The sequence below is a fragment of the Felis catus genome, chromosome B3, assembly GCF_018350175.1.
Source record: "Felis catus isolate Fca126 chromosome B3, F.catus_Fca126_mat1.0, whole genome shotgun sequence".
NCBI lineage: Eukaryota > Metazoa > Chordata > Mammalia > Carnivora > Felidae > Felis > Felis catus.
The window spans coordinates 70,628,750-70,649,340 of NC_058373.1; the positions used below are offsets into that span (position 1 = coordinate 70,628,750).

Consider the following 20,591-nt stretch of genomic DNA (forward strand, 5'->3'; position numbering starts at 1 on the left):
AATTTTAATATATGTTGTTGATTGTTTCAGGGAAGATGAGATGAGCCACAGAATATTGGAACTGGTATAATATGAGATTCTGCACTTCATTTACAACTTCAGATAACTAGAGATAGGTTCTATAATAGTGAAAGACTAATTGTGATAGAAACACAACAATAAAATCACCTATGTGCATTACAAAGGACAATAATTAAGGATTTGTGTTACTACCTCACAATTGTCTAAAAGACTTGCTTAGAACCCACATGTCGGTTCCGTAGCTTTTTCATGGCTTCCTTTACATCTTTATTCCTCAATGTGTAGATCATGGGGTTAAGGGCAGGAGTGAAGACAGTAAAAAACACAGAAATAAATTTATCAATTGGGAAGCTTTCAAAAGGCCAAATATAAATGAAGATTAATGGACCAAAGAACAAAACCACAACAGTGATGTGGGCAGACAGAGTGGAAAGTGCCTTGGATATCCCACCAGAGGTTTGCTGATGGACAGTAGCAAGGATGATAGTATAAGAAATGAGCAAAAGGAGGAAGCAGATAAGAGAGAGCAGGCCACTGTTGGTTAGCACAAGGATCTCTAAAACATATGTTTCTAAGCAGGCAAGCTTGATCACAAGGGGAAGGTCACAAAAGAAATTGTCTACCTTATTGGGTCCACAGAAAGGAAGATTGACTGTGAATGCCAGGTGGCTGGCTGAATGCAGAATACCAATGGTCCAGGAGACTCCCACCAGAATAGTGCACACCCTTCGGCTCATGACAGTAATGTAGTGCAGAGGTTTGCAAATAGCAATATATCTGTCATAGGCCATGGCAACAAGAAGCACCATCTCACTACCCCCAAAAACATGCAAGAAAAAGATTTGTGACATGCATCCCTGGAAGGTGATGGTCTTGTGTTCATTGAGGAAGTCTGCAATCATCTTGGGAGTGGCAAATGTAGCCTGACACACATCAATAAAGGAGAGATTGCTAAGAAGAAAATACATTGGGGAATGTAAGCTAGAGTCTGTAATTACTGTGAGGATGATAAGGATGTTTCCCAAAACCGCAGCTCCATAAAACACAGAGAAGAAAAAGAAGAGTAAGAGTTGAATATCTTGAGAGCTAGACAGGCCCAACAAAATGAATTCAGTAACCACTGATTTATTGCTCCATCCATTAACTGACTCTGGGCTGTTGAAGTTATCTATAGGAAAGAAAAATAATTAAAAATGGATAATAATAAGCCCTTTACCATATTGCAAATCAAGTAGATGTTTCAGTTCTAATAATTATAAAAATTATATGGTGAGGCTATAGGAAAATAATTATTCACATTACTGTTAGGAATTGATATTTTCCCTGTGATTATTTACATAATTATATGAATTGTACTTTACTTTTTGCATTTATGGGTTGGCACGAGAGGGAAAGGGAGAGGGAGAGAAGGAGAAAAAGAAAGATAGTTATTTATCTAACATGAAGTCAGTATGGAAGGATGGAAGGTGTTGAGTATTTGCCTCTGGATTCTGACGTGTTTTTGAGGAAGAGTTCAAGGTCCCTATAATACTTTTAAAGATACATATGCTATACTTACACATTCAGATTTTGAATAGCAGAAAGTGAGCCTGATGCCTTTTACAGAATCTTGAAGGGAGAGAAAATTTAGGCCAAATGTAAAGAGATGGAAATCAGCCCAGTTAATTTGTAAATGATATCAGAGAAATGGAGTGAGATGTGGCCATGTATTTGAAATATCTGCGGTTAAAGAGAGAGTTAGAGAAATTGTGACAAACTAAATTAGTGTGAGCAACAGATTGCATTCACTTTTCTATATTAAAACAATTAAGTTTTATAGCAGTTAATTATACTATTAAGCAGTGAAAATGTATCTTCCCAGAACCTGAGAAGCACACATTTTTTAAATGAAAAATTATTCTTTTAGAAAGATGGGAAATGGATACAAGCAAGCATCACAGAAGGAGTACAACAAATAGCCGATGGCCATTTTAAGAGATGTGCAATCTCACTGGGAACTAAAGAAATAAGATTTCAATTAAAAAATATATCCATCAGTAGAAGAATTGACAAAGATGATATGCATACAAACACATATACGCACAGTGAATATTATTTAGCCATAAGAAGTACAAGATGTGGACATTTGCAACAACATGGATGTACCTAAAGGGTATAATTCTAAGTAAAATAAGTCAATAAGATTTGAAAGGTGAATGCCATATGATTTCACTTATATGTAGAACTGAAAAAAGAAACATAAACGAATGTATAAGGAAGGTATACATATATACATTAAACACACACACACACCTAATGGAATATCACTCAGCCATAAAATAGGATGACGTCTTGCCATTTGTGGCAACGTGCATGGACTCAGAGGGTATTATGCTATGTGAAATAAGTCCAACTGAGAAAAACAAAACAAATGAATAAACAAGCAAAAAAAATAGTCTTTTAATATCACAATTACACTATTTACTTTTTTCAATGATTTCCCTTTTATAACAATTGAATGTAATACTATTTAGTCTGCTCATCAAAGATGAGACTGAATGTAATTTTAATTAGCATGTTTCTCTCATGAACTTATCACAATAACAAAAGTATTTTCCAAAGCCTACTGAATATCATAATTGGTGTAATTAATTCATTCAACAAATATTCTAGATTACTGCTCTATAACGTACACTTTTATAGATTCTGGAGACAAAGCAATGAAAGAAAAAGAAAACAGAAGTGTTTGACCTGCATGTAGCCTACATTCTAAAGGTGGTGGCTGGGCTGGCAGAGGTGATTAAAAATAAATAAAATATATATTTATGTCAGTTTGTGACTAGGTTTATGGGAAAAAAATCAGAGCAAAGGCATATTGACTGACCAGGTGATCAGAGAAAGCCATCACTAGGAGGGTTACATTTTCTCCCACACCGGGAAATTAAGAGCAAGCCTTGACACAAAGGGCATAATAGCAAGCTTGGGCAATAACTTATTCATGTGAAATAAGCTTTCTCTTGGGAAACATAATTTTATCAGATCTGTTAGAAATTAAATGAATGAGAATTTGACTTTTACCTTATTATGGAATTAACAAATGCATAATTATCTTTTCTGAATAGTATTCTACCTCATAGGCTTAAATACGTCCACAGTTTTCAGGAACTATAAATTCAGTCTTTACAATAAGGACCTGTATTTAAAACTATCCTTTTTATTTTCTAGAATGAAATATGGACATAATAAAAATTTATTTCCAAGTTTTTATTTCCATACATACACACCTATAAACAGATTTGAACGGCAATTTATTTTCATTTGAATGTGCCAATTTTTTCATTCAAAATTAAAATGAAATAATTTGTGATTTCCAGAAGGAATCCTTTGAAATGAAGCTCATGGTCAGATCTCAGAATCTGGGAAGAGTTCCCTGTGTGTCTATATTAACACTCAGTGACAACTAGTGGAGATGATTTATTTATTCATGACATGACTTTCAAGTATTGAGGCCATTTAAAAATATAAAAATTACTAATTACTTTTTTAATAATACCTCATAGAATCTTATGCCTTTTGAAACCTCTTTTTGTATTATATCTCTGTGTGTACAAGCCCTGAAGACAGTTTGCCAAGTGATAAATCTATTAACCAAAGTTTTCTGATCTTAAACCATTCCTCTTTGTCTACAGTTAGTTTTATTGAAGTGACTTCATTTAGTTCTAGAATTACAGGCAGAATTTCTCTAAAACCATTCTAAAATGATTTTTTCCATATTGAGATAATCATATTCTTATTCACACTTGTGTAGTCAGTCAGTCTTCATAGAAAGGCAGATAGTGAAAATTTCCACAGTATGCCATAATATACATAGCTCAAGTTTGAGATCAGAAAATCTGAGTTCAATTCCTGGCTTCACTACTAACTCTTTTTCTTAGTGTGTATCCATTTGTTCCTGCTTATTGAGCACCTACTATGATTATATGCCAAGCACTCTGTAGGCCTGCAGATATAATGATAATCAAAACAGAGAGGATACTTCATGTAATCACTGCAATTCTCTGAACTTTGTGTTTGTTACAGCATACATTTGAAAGAGGTGTGCAAACTATGAAGTGATAAATATTAGTTGAGTGAGCATACTATTGTGTTTAAAAATCAGATAATAAAATTTTACCTCTACTCAGGTAAAGTCAATCTGAATGTGAAAATATCTGCTTCTGAGCAGATTAACAATCTATGAGATTTTAAAAAATGAAAAATAAGATTAAAATAAAATATTAGAATGAAATAATTTTTCATTAATAAATTTATATAATTTATTATAACAATGAAATGGAAGTTTGACAAAAAGGAGATACTTAAAAAGAGCCAGGTAGTGTTCTTTACAGATGTCTGTATTCATTTGCAGTTACTTCTACTCTTTAGAGTTCTTTTTTTTTCTTAATTTTTTTTATGTTTATTTTTGAGACAGAGAGCGAGACAGAGAGAGAGACAGAGTGCAAGTGGGGGAAGGGCAGAGAGAGAGGGAGACACAGAATCTGAAGCAGGCTCCAGGCTGTCAGCCCAGAACCTGATGCAGGGCTCAAACTCAGGAACTGGGAGATCATGACCTGAGCCGATGTCAGACGCTTAGCCAACTGAGCCACCCAGACACCACTAGTCTTTAGAGTTATTAAGCTCTAACCTATAAATGAAAATAGGGTAAACCAAGCTAGCTATCCTTGTGAAAAAGAGAAAGGAATTTTTTAATGTTTCATTATGATATTTATTTCATATTTAGAATACAGAGTTAAATAGTGCCCTGTCTTGGACATCAGGCTATCCTAGAAATAATCTTTCTTGGTTCCTGACTTTGGAAGCTAACCGATTGGAAATTTCTACTTAAGATGAAAATACACTGAAAGCAAAACCAGACTTCCATTTAAAAAGAAATGTGAAATTTATATGTGGTAATTTTTGGACTCAGAAATTTATTTTTCTGAGCCAGCAGTTTAAAAGTATTCCAGTTAAACAGAAAAACAGAAGTTTACAAACAGGAGGTCAAATTGTTGAAGTTTCTTTGGGTGAAGCTCTAGGTTTTTTGGCTCAGATTCATAAACACAATAATTTTTTTTGTGATGGTTCTAGAGAGAAAAGAGTCAATGAAAAGAGTCAATGGAAGACGTGGAGGAGAAAGAAGATAGCCTCACAGTAAAGAACCATATTTATATAAGGAAATCTGCTTCTTGCCCCTGTGTATATAGTTAAATTGGAGAAAGGCTTTTGGATATGAAGGACTCAATTTTGTTGCCTTACACTGATATATGACTAATAATTACATAAATATGTATGATACAAGAGACTGCAAAAGAATAGAATTTGGAAAAGGTCCTTAGTAAGAAAGAAAGATCAAATTATAGTATTCTATATTGGTAAAACGCTGGAAAGAAAGAGCTTCTGCTAATCATAACAGCCAGCATTTTCTTAGCCAACTTCATACAAAGCACTGTGCTAAACACTTCATCCATTATTTCATTTATTCTTACAACAATGGCACAAAAGAAGTACTATTATAATCCTAACTATACAGCTAAATCTTAGCAGTACAATTAGTGTCATCAGGGCATAGTGCTAGTCAGTAGGAATTCTGTACCCAAAAAACACATATTTAACCACAACATATATTACTATATTACTAATATGTTACTTAATTATATATATTACCTGATAACTAAGAATCTATCAGGGGAAGTCTACCTGGTTATTAAAATGACAGTTTTGTGCCCCATTCTATTCTCTATCATTATCTCTGTACTTTGAAAATTATATACCAGTATGCTTACTTCTTCCTGGGTGTCTCAATCTGTCACCTGTGTTAGCAGTGACAATAACCAGACATAGTCTGATATTTTGTTTCAGATTTTAGAATCTCATCAACAAGCTCCAAATTCTCATGCTCAAGAAATCCAAGTCATCTTAATTCTAGTAATAAGTTTAACCTAGAATCCCTTTAACTCTCCAAATGATAACCTTTTTAATTTTTTGCCTGATGTGATTAATTTCTACATACCAATTTTGAGAAAAATGCCAGGAGAGTAATAACAGGTTGAAGAAGATAAATCTCCAAACTTTTCTTTTTAAAGACTGAGTCACAAAAGCCCATAAAACAAGTATTTAAATACCATAGTACATGCTATATATCTTAGATAACCAGTACCATGGATTGCAGTAGCCAATTAACGAACTTCCTTTATGAAGTGAAGTCATCTTGCTGTGGGAGTTATTACAATTTCAGTTGGTTTACCCAAACACTAGATGGTAAGAATTTTTAAATTGTCTATAATTACAAATGTGGCATATATCACAAGGGGGAAATTTAGTGACCCAGAAGCTTACAACAGCTACATTTTCTCTCATTTAATAATCAGTTTCCCTTCATGTGATTTCGTTTCCATTGTTTAGAGTGACTGTGCCCATAAGCACTAGGTCTTATGCTCAGAACCTGAAGGAAATCTAATCAGAAAAAATGAAATCTGACAGTGGGGCTAAGAGAAGTGGAATTTTGTTTTTTTCTAATTCTTCACTTCCTTCTTTTCATGGAAATATTTATGATTAAGTTTTTAAACTCCATACTACACAATATGCTACCAAAAAAACCCTCCAACTTTTTCAGTTGTCATTGCTCAACACCTGGCAATACATTAGAATCAGAAAGAAAGCTTATTTGGGCATACATGGATTGAACTGCTTATGTGCGCATAGCTTGCTTTTTAACATTGTGGAAAGATATTTCAGAGCAATAGAGGGGCTAAAAAGGTCTACAGAGAAGAGCAGGTTACAGAGAGAACATACTTAATGTTGAGACACAGAGGAACTGCCCCAAAAATTTGGCAAGTCTAATGGAGGAGCCCCGACTTCTCTTAGTTCTTAGCTAATAGACCACATACCTTCTTGGCATATTCCCTTTAATATTTCACAGATACTTCAGTTCTTCTGTTTCCAAACCTGTTTGTCCTTTACTCTGCCCCATCCCAGCTAATGGTATTTCTCTTTCCTGTGATTATGGTCAGAAACTTAGCTCCTTCCTTTTCTTCAGTTCCTTTTCAACCCTGCTTTTCCTTCCCCCCAAATATTCCTGATTTATCTACTTACTTCCCTCTTAACTCCATGGCTAAACCTTTGTTACCTTTCCCGTTAAGTGTCTCAAAGGCCTTCTAATGGTTTCTACCTTGTACCATTGATGTTTTCCAATCAGGCTTGTAATGCAATATACTTCCTTCTGCGGACTGCCTTTGCTGCATTCCAAAAGTTTTGGACTGTCGTGTTTTCATTTTCATTTGCTTCCATGTATTTTTTTTTGTTTCTTCTTTAATTTCCTGGGTAACCCATTCATTCTTTAGTAGGATGTTTAGTAGGATGTTAAGCTTTGTATATTTGAGGGCTTTCCATATTTTTCCTTGTGGTTGACTTCAGGTTTCATAACATTGTGGTCTGAAAATATGCATGGTATGATCCTGATCTTTTTGTTCTTGTTGAGGGCTGATTTGTGGCACAGTATGTTATCTATTCAGAAGAAGGTTCCATGTGCACTTGCAAAGAATGTGTATTCTGCTGATTTAGGATGAGATGTTCTCAATTTATCTGTTAAGTGTGTCATTCAAAGCCATTGTTTCCTTATTGATTTTCTGTTTAGTTGATCTGTCCATTGCTGTAAGAGGGATGTTAAAGTCCCCTACTATTATTGCCTAGGTTTCTTTATGTTTATTATTAACTGATTTATATATTTGGGGCATATACCTATGCCTCCAATTTGGGGGCATAGGTATTTATAATTGTTAGCTTTTCTTGATGGGTAGACCCCTTAATTATTGTATGATGTCATTTGTAATCTCTTATTATTGTCTTTGGTTTAAAATCTAGTTTGTCTGTTGTGAGTATAGCTACTCCAGCTTTCTTTTGGCATCTATGAGCATAATAGGTATTTTTATGTCCCTTTACTTTCAATCTGCAGGTGTCTTTAGGTCTAAAATTAGTCTCTTATAGGCAGCATATAGATGGATCTTGTTTTTTATCCATTCTGATAACCTATGTCTTTTGATTGGAGAATTTAGTCTATTTACATTCACAGCAATTATTGAAAGTTATGAATTTACTGCCGCTGTGTCACCTGTAGAGTTGGTGTATCTGGTGATGTTCTCTCCTCCATTCTGTCTTTGTTGCTTTTAGTCTCTTATTTCTCCACTCAAAGAGTCCCCTTAAAATTTCTTGCAGGGATGGTTTAGTGGTCACAAACTCCTTTAGTTTTTGTTTGGGAAAATCTTCCTCTCTCCTTCTATTCTGAATGACAGCCTTGCTGCATAACGAATTCTTGGCTGCATATTTTTACGATTCAGCACATTGAATATATCCTGCCACCCATTTCTGACCTGCCAAGTTTCTGTGCACAGATCTGCTGCAAACCTAACCTGTCTTCCCTTTTAGGTTAAGGACTTCTTTCCCTTGCTGCTTTCAGGATTCTTTCCTTGTCTGTGTATTTTATAAATTTGACTATGATATGCCTTAGTGATGGTCAACTTTGTTGAATCTAATGGGAGTTCTCTGTGCTACTTGGATTTTAATGTCTGCGTTCTTCCCCAGATTAGGGAAGTTTTCAGCTGTAATTTGTTTAAGTAAACTTTCTGCCCCTTTTTCTCTCTCTTCATCTTCTGGGATTCCTATGATACAAATTTTATTACATCTTAATAAGTCACTGAGATCCCTAAGTCTACCTTTGTAATCCTTTACCTTTCTTTCCTTTTTCTTTTCAGATTCCTTATTTTCCATAGTTTTCTTTTTTTTTAAGTTTATTTATTTTTAAGAGAGAGAATAAGTGGGGAGAGGCAGAGAAAGAGGGAGAAAGAGATCCCAAGCAGGCTTCCCATGCTGCCAACATGGACCCTGACATGGGGCTTGATCTCACTACCCATGAGATGAAATCAAGAGTCAGATGATCAGTCTACTGAGCCACCCAGGTACTCAGCCATAATGTTATTTTCTGTATCATTAATTCTTTCCTTTGCTTTGTCAATCCTCATTTTTATGGCATCCACTGGGTTTGCATCTTGGTTATAGCAATTTTGATTTCAGCTTCACTAGATTTTAGTTCTTTTGTCAGTCTCTTCAACAAATGGTGTTGGGAAAGCTGGACAGCAACATACAGGAGAATAATATTGAACCATTTTCTTATACTACTCATAAAAATAAATCCAAAATGGATGAAAGACCTAAATGTGAAATAAGAAACCATCAAAGTCCTAGAGAAGAACACAGGCAGCAACTTCTTTGACCTCAGCCATAGCAACTTCTTACTAGACAAGTCACTGGAGGCAAGGGAAACAAAAGCAAAAATGAACTAATGGGACTTCATCAAGATAAAAACTTCTGCACCTCAAAAGAAACAAGCAGCAAAACTAAAAGCAGTCAATGGAATGGGAGACAATGTTTGGAAATGACATATCCTATAAAGGGTTAGTATCCAAAATCTATATAGAACTTATCAATCTCAACACCCACCCCTGCAAAAAAAAAAAAAAAAAAAAAAAAAAAAAGAAATGGGCAGAAGACATGAATAAACGCTTTTCCAAAAAAGACATCCAGATGGCTAACAGATACATGAAAAATGTTCAGCATCACTCATCATCAAGGAAATACAAATCAAAACCCCTATGAGAAACCACCTCACACCTGCAGAATGGCAAAAATTAACAACATAAGAAGCAACAGGTATTGGTGAGAATGTGGAGAAAGGGGGAACCCTTTTGCATTGTTGGTGGGAATGCAAACTGGTACAGCCACTCTGGAGAACAGTATGGAGGTTCCTCAAATAAACTACAAATAGAACTACCCTGTGATTCAGCAATTGCACTAGTAGGTATTTACCCAAAGGATACAAAAATACAGATCCAAAAGATTACATGCACCCCAATGTTTATAGCAGCATTATCAAAAATAGCCAATCTATGGAAAGATCCCAAATATTCATGGATTAATGAATGGATAAAGAAGGAGTGGGGCATATATATATGATGGAATATCAATCACCCATCAAAAAGAATGAAATCTTGCGATTTGCAAGGATGTGGATGGAGCTAGAATGCATTATGCTAAAAGAAATAAGTCAATCAGAGAAAGACACCATGATTTCACTCATTTGGAATTTAAGAAACCAAACAGATGAACCTATGGGAAGGATGGAAAAAAAAAGAGAGGGAAATAAACCACAAGAGACTCTTAATGTTAGAGAACAAACTGAGGGTTGATGGAGGGAGGTGGTGGGGGATGGGCTAGACTGGTGATGGGTATTAAAGAGAGTACTTGTTGTGATGAGCACTGCAAGTTATATGTGATGAATCACTGAATTCTCCTGAAACCAGTATTGTACTCTATGTCGATTAATTAATATTTAAATAAAAATTGAAAGGGAGAGGAGAGGAGAAGGGAGGAGAGGAAGATCATTTCACTGAACAGCTTTATCTGCGCACCCTTCCCTCTGTCATACTCCCAATTTTTAATTTTTTTATCTCACATTATTTGCTCCCTTCATAACACTCATTACAATTTATTTACATTTGTTTACATGTTGGTGTTTGTTTTTCCTTCTCACCTCTATACCCCAAGACTGTTGTCTTACATCTGAGTCTCTCAGGTAAGTATCATACCTGGCACAGAACTGAGCAATGGTATATGCTGAAATGATAGTATTGATTCAGTGAATAATTGAATGTGTAGTTGGCCTTGAAATGGTTACTTATTTTTATGAAATGCTACAAAGCTTTGTTGTTTTGAGAATGTCACATGAATGGGATCATATGTTTCCTCTTTATACTGGATTTTTTTTTTACCCGACATAATGCCTTTGAGCTTCATTTATAAATCAATAGTTGGTTCCTTTTTTTGCTGAGTACTATTATATTCCAACTCTGGACTCGGTCGTATGTCTAGTTCTATCCAAAAGGATAATAGAAAGCACAAAAGTATTTTGCATTGCAGCTGCCCTTTCTTGTCTCCATTAAAATCTTGAGGCCACGATGTGAATGAGTGCAAGCTGGTCTTCTAAGGCATAAGAAGCAATAGTGTGCTGGTAAATATTTAAGAATTGGTTCTAGGTGCAGCTGGGTTAGGACACAGGAGGACCCTGACTTGTAGTGTTTCCTTGTGTCTGTGATCTAAATACTCATACCATGGTCGATTTCAAGCCACCAACAGGTTATCCCCCACCTTAATAATCAGCTCACAAGGACTGATTTAAGCAGCTTCAGCTAACCACAAATGAGGCCATATGGAGAAAATTGAGGTGCCTTGGCTAATAGCAAGCTCCAATGGCCAACTTGCCAGCCACCAACTATGTGAGTGAGGTCATTGTTAATCTTCCAGTTTCTAGACTCACCAGGCAGTATAGCAGAGATCAGACTTGTTGGCCCAGACCAGAAAAAGAACCCAATGGGTTTGTGATTAAATATAAAATGCATGTTGTTTTATTTATTAAGTACTTGTGTTTGTTTGTTTTATGAGCCAATAATTTTAATATACTACAATCAGGTATACATAAGGCTCAGCAGAGACACAATAATACTTATACTAAAAAAGAATTTTTTTTCTTTCAAGTTTTTATTTAAATTCCAGTCACTTAACATACAGTATAACATAGTTTCTGTTGTAGGATTTAGTGATTCATCCTTATGTACAACACCTAGTGCTCATCAAAACAAATGCTCTCATTTTTTTAATATGAAATTTATTGCCAAATTGGTTTCCATACAACACCCAGTGTTCATTCCAACTTGTGCCCTCCTCAATGCCCATCACCCACTTTCCCCTCTCTCCCACCCCCATCAACCCTCAGTTTATTCTCAGTGTCCAAGAGTCTCTTATGGTTTGCCTCCTTCCCTCTCTGTAATTTTTCCCCTTACCCTCCCCAATGGTCTTCTGTTAAGTTTCTCAGGATCCACATAAGAGTGAAAACATATGGTATCTGTCTTTCTCTGTATGATTTATTTCACTTAGCATAACACTCTCCAGTTCCATCGACGTTGCTACAAAAGGACAGATTTCATTCTTTCTCCCTGCCAAGTAGTATTCCATTGTGTATATACCACAATTTTTTTATCCATTCGTCAGTTGATGGACATTTAGGCTCTTTCCATAATTTGGCTATTTTTGAAAGTGCTGCTATAAACATTGGAGTACAAGTGCCCCTATGCATCAGCACTCCTGTATCTCTTGGGTAAATTCCTAGCAGTCCCACTGCTGGGTCATAGGGTAGATCTATTTTTAATTTCTGAGGAACTTCCACACTGTTTTCCAGAGCAGCTGCACTAGTTTGCATTCCCACCAACAGTGCAAGAGGGTTCCCTTTTCTCCACATCCTCTCCAGCATCTATAGTCTCCTGATTTGTTCATTTTAGCCACTCTGACTGGCATGAGGTGGTATCTCAGTGTGGTTTTGATTTGTATTTCCTTGATGAGGAGTGACGTTGAGCATCTTTTCATGTGCCTATTGGCCATCTGGATGTCTTCTTCAGAGAAGTATCTATTCATGTCTTCTGCCCATTTCTTCACTGGGTTATTTGGGTTTTCTGGGTGTGGAGTTTGGTGAGTTCTTTATAGATTTTGGATACAAGCCCTTTGTTCAATATGTCATTTGCAAATATCTTTTCCCATTCAGTGAGTTGCCTTTTACTTTTGTTGATTGTTTCCTTTGCAGTGCAGAAACTTTTTATCTTCATGAGGTCCCAATAGTTCATTTTTGCTTTTAATTCCCTTGCCTTTGGAGCCGTGTTAAGTAAGAAATTGCTACGGCTGAGGTCAGAAATGTTTTTTCCTGCTTTCTCCTCTAGGGTTTTGATGGTTTCCTGTCTCACATTCAGGTCCTTTATCCATTTTGAGTTTATTTTTGTGTTTGGTGTCAGAAAATGGTCTAGTTTCATTCTTCTGCATGTTGCTGTCCAGTTCTCCCAGCACCATTTGTTAAAGAGACTGTCTTGTTTCCATTGGATATTCTTTCCTGCTTTGTCAAAGATTAGTTGGCCATATGTTTGTGGGTCCAATTCTGGAGACTCTACTCTATTCCATTGGTCTATGTGTCTGTGTTTGTGCCAATACCATGCTGTCTTGATGATTACAGCTTTTTTTTTTCAATTTTTTTTTCAATGTTTATTTATTTTGGGGACAGAGAGAGACACAGCATGAACGGGGGAGGGGCAGAGAGAGAGGGAGACACAGAATCGGAAACAGGCTCCAGGCTCTGAGCCATCAGCCCAGAGCCTGACACGGGGCTCGAACTCACGGACCGCGAGATCGTGACCTGGCTGAAGTCAGACGCTTAACCGACTGCGCCACCCAGGCGCCCCGATTACAGCTTTGTAGTAGAGGCTAAAGTCTCGGATTGTGATGCCTCCTGCTTTGGTCTTCTTCTTCAATATTACTTTGGCTATTTGGGGTCTTTTGTGGTTCCATACAAATTTTAGGATTGCTTGTTCTAACATCGAGAAGAATGCTGGTGGAATTTTGATTGGGATTGCATTGAATGTGGAGATTGCAATTAATAACAAATATAAACAACATTATTGCTAAGAATGTGGTAATTGCAGGGGACTTTAATACTCAACTTACAACAATGGATAGATCATCTAGACACAGAATCAATAAGGACACAAGGGCCCTGAATGATACATTGGATCAGATGGACTTGACAGATATATTTAGAATTCTGCATCCCAAAGCAACAGAATATACTTTCTTCTCGAGTGCACATGGAACATTCTCCAAGATAGATCACATACTGGGTCACAAAACAGCCCTTCATAAGTATACAAGAATTGAGATCATACCATGCACACTTTCAGACCAATGCTATGAAACTTGAAATGCACCACAGGAAAAAAGTCTGGAAGACCTCCAAAAACATGGAGGTTAAGGAATACGCTACTAAAGAATCAATTGGTCAACCAAGCAATTAGAGAAGAAATTTAAAAGTACAGGGAAACAAATGAAAATGAAAATACAACAATCCAAACGCTTTGGGATGCGGCGAAGGCAGTCCTGAGAGGAAAATACATTGCAATCCAGGCCTATCTCAAGAAACAAGAAAAATCCCAAATACAAAATCTAACAGCACACCTAAAGGAAATAGAAGCAGAACAGCAAAGACACCCCAAACACAGCAGAAGAGAAATAATAAAGATCAGAACAGAAATAAACAATATAAAATCTAAAAAAAACAGTAGAGCATATCAATGAAACCAAGAGTTTTTTTTGAGAAAACAAACAAAATTGATAAACCTCTAGCCAGGCTTCTCAAAAAGAAAAGGGAGATGACCCAAATAGAAAAAATCATGAATGAAAATGGAATTATTACAACCAATCAGTCAGAAATACAAGCAATTATGGGAATACTCTGAAAAATTATATGCCAACACACTGGACAACCTGGAAGAAATAGACAAATTCCTAAGCACCCACAGAAAGAACTCAAACAGAAAGAAATAGAAAACCTGAACAGACCCATAACCAGCAAAGAAATTGAATCAGTTATCAAAAATCTCCCAACAAATAAGAGTCCAGGACCAGATGGCTTCCCTGGGGAATTCTACCAGATGTTTAAAGCAGAGATAATACCAATCCTTCTCAAGCTGTTCCAAAAAATAGAAAGGGAAGGAAACTTCCAGACTCATTCTATGAAGCCAGTATTACTTTGATTCCCAAACCAGACAGAGAACCAGTAAAAAAAGAGAACTACAGGCCAATATCCCTGATGAATATGGATGCAAAAATTCTCAAGAAGATACTAGCAAATCGAATTCAACAGCATATAAAGAGAATTATTCACCATGATCAAGTGGGATTCATTCCTGGCCTGCAGAGCTGGTCAGTATTCACAAACCAATGTGATACATCACATTAATAAAAGATAAGAACTATATGATCCTGTCAATCGATGCAGAAAAAGCCTTTGACAAAATTCAGCATCCTTTCTTAATAAAAACCCTCGAGAAAGTCGGGATAGAAGGAACATACTTAACATCATAAAAGCCATTTATGAAAAGCCCACAGCTCATATCATCCTCAATGGGGAAAAACTGAGAGCTTTCCCCCTGAGATCAGGAACATGGTAGGGATGTCCACTCTCACCGCTGTTGTTTTACATAGTGTTGGATCCTAGCATTAGCAATCAAACAACAAAAGGAAATCAAAGGCATCAAAATTGGCAAAGATGAAGTCAAGCTTTCGCTTTTTGCAGACGACATGATATTATACATCGAAAACCCGATAGACTCCACCATAAGTCTGCTAGAACTGATATATGAACTCAGCAAAGTTGCAGGATACAAAATCAATGTACAGAAGTCAGTTGCATTCTTATACACTAATAATGAAGGAACAGAAAGACAAACTGATCCCATTCACAATTGCACCAAGAAGCATAAAATACCTAGGAATAAACCTAACCAAAGATCTAAAAGATCTGTATGCTAAAAACTATAGAAAGCTTATGAAGGAAATTGAAGATACAAAGAACTTGGAAAACATTCTGTGCTCATGGATTGGAAGAATAAATATTGCTAAAATGTCAAATGTTCTTCTTAATACTCATGACCCATTTAAATTATCCCACCATGCAGCTCCCCTCCTGTAACCCTCAGTTTGTTCTCTACAGTTAAGAGTCCCTTTTATGGTTTGCCTCTCTCCTTTTTTCCCCCCTCTATATTCAATTTGTTTTGCTTCTTACATTCCACATGAGTGAAATCCTATGGTACGGTCCAGTTTTTCCAGCATCATTTGTTGAAGGGACTGTCTTTTTTTCCATTGGATATTCTTTCCTGCTTTGTCAGAGATAAGTTGACCAAAACATTCTACACATTTAATGCAATCTCTCTCAAAATACCAACAGAATTTTTCACAGAGTTTAAACAATCCTAAAATTTGTGTGGAACCACAAAAGACCCCAAATAGTCAAAGCAATCTTGAGAAAGAAAAGCAAAGCTGGAGGCCTCACAATTCCAGACTTCAAGTTCTATTTCAAAGCTAAAGTGATCAAGACAATGTGGTACTGGCTCGAAAACAGACAGGTAGATCAATGGAACAGAATGGACTTACAACTAAATTCTTGTTGTTTTAAATTAATAAATTTGGGGATGGTTTGATACCACTTCTACTTCTCTGCCACATCACTAAAATTCTGGCAGGAGTTACATCTTCTACTGCTCTGATCCTGTGGTACCCTTTATGCCTTCAACTCTTACTGGTTTCCATTCCCTCTTGTCCTTCAGGATAAGGGTGGCAAAAGTTCCTGCTGATGGTCCCCCTATATGTCATTTAATTCTGCCAGGACTTGTAGGAATAGTTGTTCCTTATATTCAAAATATCTGCCAAATGTGTTTTCTGTTTCCTTCTGAGACCTTAATTAGTATACTTCCATTTTCATCAGCAAGGCAGAGTTAAAAGGAAAAAAAATGCTATCAACCATGTAATTACTGCATTAATATTTATTGCATATTTTAAAAGTTTTTGGCAATGTATAAAAATATATAAAAAGTAGTCAAGTTTAAAAGATCATTATAATGTTTGACATTGGACAAATGAACCAGTAAGTCTGAAGTTCTAAGAAACCTTAGCTAATAAGTATTAATATGGTTCTAAAAGGTTATGTGTCTATATCTAAAAAACAGCTTGCACTAGGATTTAGCTTGCAGAGTTAATTTCTATGCATATAGCCACTAACTTTAATGTCTTATAATTAAAATACTGAATCCAGAATGATGACAGTTGCAAGCCTTCTGTTTTCTGTTAAATGGCTGTTTTTTTCTTCATTGTTAGAATACATTTAATCTTTCTGTTACAAGGCCTTTTTCATAATGCAAATCACAGGGAGAGGTACATAAGAAAATCTTTGGCTAGCAAATGAAACAATAATAATAGATTTTTTTAACTTTGCTATATGATGAGCATGAATCTCACGTTTCCATTTCTGCTTTCTAAGAAATAGGAAAGGATAGATTTCAGAGTTGGTCATCAAATAATTTTGTCACTTTGTGCATTGGCATATTTTAAGTACATATGGAACTTTTAAACCTTTTCTGTGAATAATGAAGAATTAATTATAATCAATTTATTCTACTTAAAAATAAGTAAACTTGGAAAATGAATATACAGACAGTCCCCAACTTATGATGATTTGACCTATCAATGTTTTTTTACTTTACAATGATGTGAAAGCAATAAGCATTCAACAGAAACTGTACTTTGAATTTTGAATTTTGATCATGTTCTGGTATGATACTTTCTCGTGATCCTGGCATCCACAGCTCCTAGTTAGCCACATGATCATGACGGTAAACAAACAATATACTTACCACCATTTTGTACCCATACAAGCATTCTGTTTGTCACTTTTGGTACAGTATTTGAGAAATTATATGAAATATTGAATATTTTATTAATGAAATAAACTTTGTATTAGATGATTTTGCCCAATTGTAGGCTTATGTAAGTGTTCTAAGCACATTTAAGGTAGCCTAAGCTAAGTTATGACGTTCAACAGGTTGGGTGTATTAAATGCATTTTCAGCTTACAATGGGTTTGTCAGGATGTAACTTCATTATACTTTGAGGAAGTTCTGCATATGCTACTGATATACTAAATATCTAGAAAAAGGTTTGTAATGAGTATAAATGCATATTAAACAATCTAAAGGAAAATAGAAAATGTTACTGTAACCTATTACTAGATAGGGAAAATTATAAACAACCAAATACAGTTGATCCTTGAGCAATGTGGGTATTATGAGGCACCAACCCCATGCATAGTTGAAAATCCAGGTATAACTTTTGACTCCCTCAAAACTGAACTCCTAAGTTTGATTGGAAGACTTACCTGTAACAGGAACAGTCAGTTAGCACATATTTTATATGTTATACATATTATGTGCTGTATTCTTACAATAAAGTAAGTTTAAGAAAAGAAAGTGTTATTAAGAAAATCATAAAAAATAAATTTACAGTATTATACTGTATTTATTTTTAAAAATTAACATATGATTGGGCCCATACACTTCAAACCCATGTTGTTCAGGAATCAACTGTCTATACAACCAAATTATGAATGACCAAAATATTCAGTATGGAAAGAAAATATAAACTAACAAACATACATTAATGAGGTTAAATCTGTGTTGTAAAACACATTTCTTTCTACTATGTCGATATATGGAAAAATGCTATTAATAAGTTGAAGGTATCAGAAGCTCAGTTTGCTTATATATTTTGTTTGCAAGCTATAAAAATGTCATGTGTTCGGGTTGAAGAGAATCATAAGTTTAGTAACATGAGTAGCATTTTATGTAGATTAGAGTCTCTAAGTTTATAAATATTTAAAAGGATTACCAAATATTTTCAAGATAATTTATACTTTAGAATCATAAACAATGGCAAATGGGTTAAAATTATATTCAGTATTAAACCAGGAACTGATTTTATGCAATACCCTTGCACTTAGTACAAAACTCCAATTCCATAATTCAGTAACCCATATCATTAGCAAAGATAATTGGCATGATGCTGCGATCCAGTAGAGTCTTTTCATTCCCATTCAGGATTATGTTCCTTCATGGTCATCCCTAGTTTTTCCAGGAGTTCACATGACGGTTTCTCAGCTTTCGCATGGCTGATTTAACATCTTCATTCCTTAGAGAGTAGATGATGGGATTCAACAGGGGCGTACAAACAGTGTAGAACACAGAAAGGAACTTATCCACAGAAAGTCTGCTAAAAGGCCATATATAGAAGTAAATGCAAGGCCCAAAGAAAAGAATCACCACTGTGATGTGAGCAGTTAATGTAGAAAGTGCCTTGGATGACCCACTGGAGGACCGGCGACGAACAGTGATCAAAATGATGGTGTAGGAAATAATTAAAGCCAGAAAACAGCCCAATGATATCAGGCCACTGTTAGTTAGGGTCATAATTTCCATTTCATAAGTATCCATACAAGCCAGCTCTATCACTAGGGGAAGGTCACAAAAGAAGCTATCGACCTCATTGGGGCCACAGAATGGCAAATCCACTGTAAAAGCCAAGTGACTCACAGAATGAAGAATACCCACAGCCCAGGAAATAAATACAAAAATTATACATAGTCTCCGATTCATAATTGTGCTATAATGTAGGGGCTTACAGATGGCTATAAATCTGTCATATGCCATAGCTACAAGCAACATCATCTCACTCCCAACAAAACTGTGAAGAAGGAATATCTGGGCCATGCAGCCCTCAAAGGAGATCGTCTTATGCTCAACAAAGAAGTCCACAAGCATCTTGGGGGTGGCAAAATTAGATTGGCAGATATCAATAAAAGAAAGGTTACTGAGTAGGAAGTACATAGGAGAGTTCAAATGTGAGTCAGAGGAAATTATGACAATAATCATGATGTTGCCCAGCACTGATGTCACATACACTAAAGAGAAGATGGCAAAAAAGAAAAGCTGAAGTTCCCAAGAGTTAGACAGTCCCAGAAGCACAAACTCAGATACCACTGATTCATTTGTGTGAGCCATGTAGCCACTCTCCTGTTACCTAAGTAAAAGAAAATCAGAAAAATATAACAGTTGTTGCATTATATCTAGTATATAGACAAAAAAATATGATAAGATTTCAATTAAAAGTCAATTTAGTTTAATGAAACTATTAATAATCAGTTGACTAATATTTAACATCTGTGATGGCTATGGAAAGTAAAGTATGAAAAAAAAAGGTACGTTGTGGATCCTATCATGATTTGGTAGATAAGATACACATATTAAAAAATAAAAATATTAAGTCTAAAACAAACAAATGCAAATGATACAATAATATAACAAATATTAGTGTAAGATGAAAGAAATTATGCCAGAATGGTGAGATAAGCTCTCATGAAATAGATAAAATTTAAGCTAAAACCTCTTAAAAATTTGGAATTTGGCAGCGAAAACTGAAGAAGTCTGTTTCATACAAAAGGAATAACAGGAAGAAAGATTTAAAGGTAAAAGTATGAAAGACATATTCATGAAGCCATCTGTTGAATGGCCTGGCTGGAGGAGGGTATGCTAAGGAACAATAAAAATGAAGGTGGGAATGGTACCTCAGGAGCAAAGCGTGGATGCAATTAGCCCTGAAAGAAAGGCTAAGTGGACTAGATTAATATGCTTGAAATTGAGAGTCATAAACATCAAAACATTGCTTGACAGTGTTTTCAGAAGCTTAATAGAAGCAGTTTGCCATAGTATTTATGGAAAGAAGAGGCACTGTTTATACTCTGAAAGTTTCTGTAAAGATTAAAAATGTTTCTTTCATCCTTTTAACAGTAGTTTATCAAAGTCTACCTTCTGTCACATACAGATCGATTTTGCATGAACCACCAGTATGTTTTCAATTTATTCTGACCCTGCTCTTTGTCTTTTCCTAAACACATCTTACATACCTGGATTCAGCAAAATCTGTGACAACTTTCAGAAACCATCCTTTTTCAAATATTCCATATAACTATACATGGTGCATTTTGAGTGCGTGATGGATTTTCAAAAGAGTAAAGTTTAGTATGTA

At 35.5% G+C, this 20,591-nt stretch overlaps 2 protein-coding genes across 2 annotated transcripts; both read right to left on the reverse strand.

Moving 5' to 3' along the window:
• Nucleotides 1-224: 224 nt before the first annotated feature.
• On the reverse strand, nucleotides 225-5,507 carry LOC101085382 (olfactory receptor 4K1-like). Its single transcript, XM_045059611.1, has 2 exons — nucleotides 5,497-5,507; nucleotides 225-1,152 (listed from the first exon to the last, which is right to left on the reverse strand). Exons 1-2 carry the CDS (start codon nucleotides 5,505-5,507, stop codon nucleotides 225-227), a joined length of 939 nt encoding a protein of 312 aa, XP_044915546.1.
• Nucleotides 5,508-18,631: 13,124 nt separating this feature from the next.
• On the reverse strand, nucleotides 18,632-19,567 carry LOC101098057 (olfactory receptor 4K1). The gene has a single exon (XM_003987368.4). It carries the CDS (start codon nucleotides 19,565-19,567, stop codon nucleotides 18,632-18,634), a length of 936 nt encoding a protein of 311 aa, XP_003987417.1.
• Nucleotides 19,568-20,591: the final 1,024 nt, after the last annotated feature.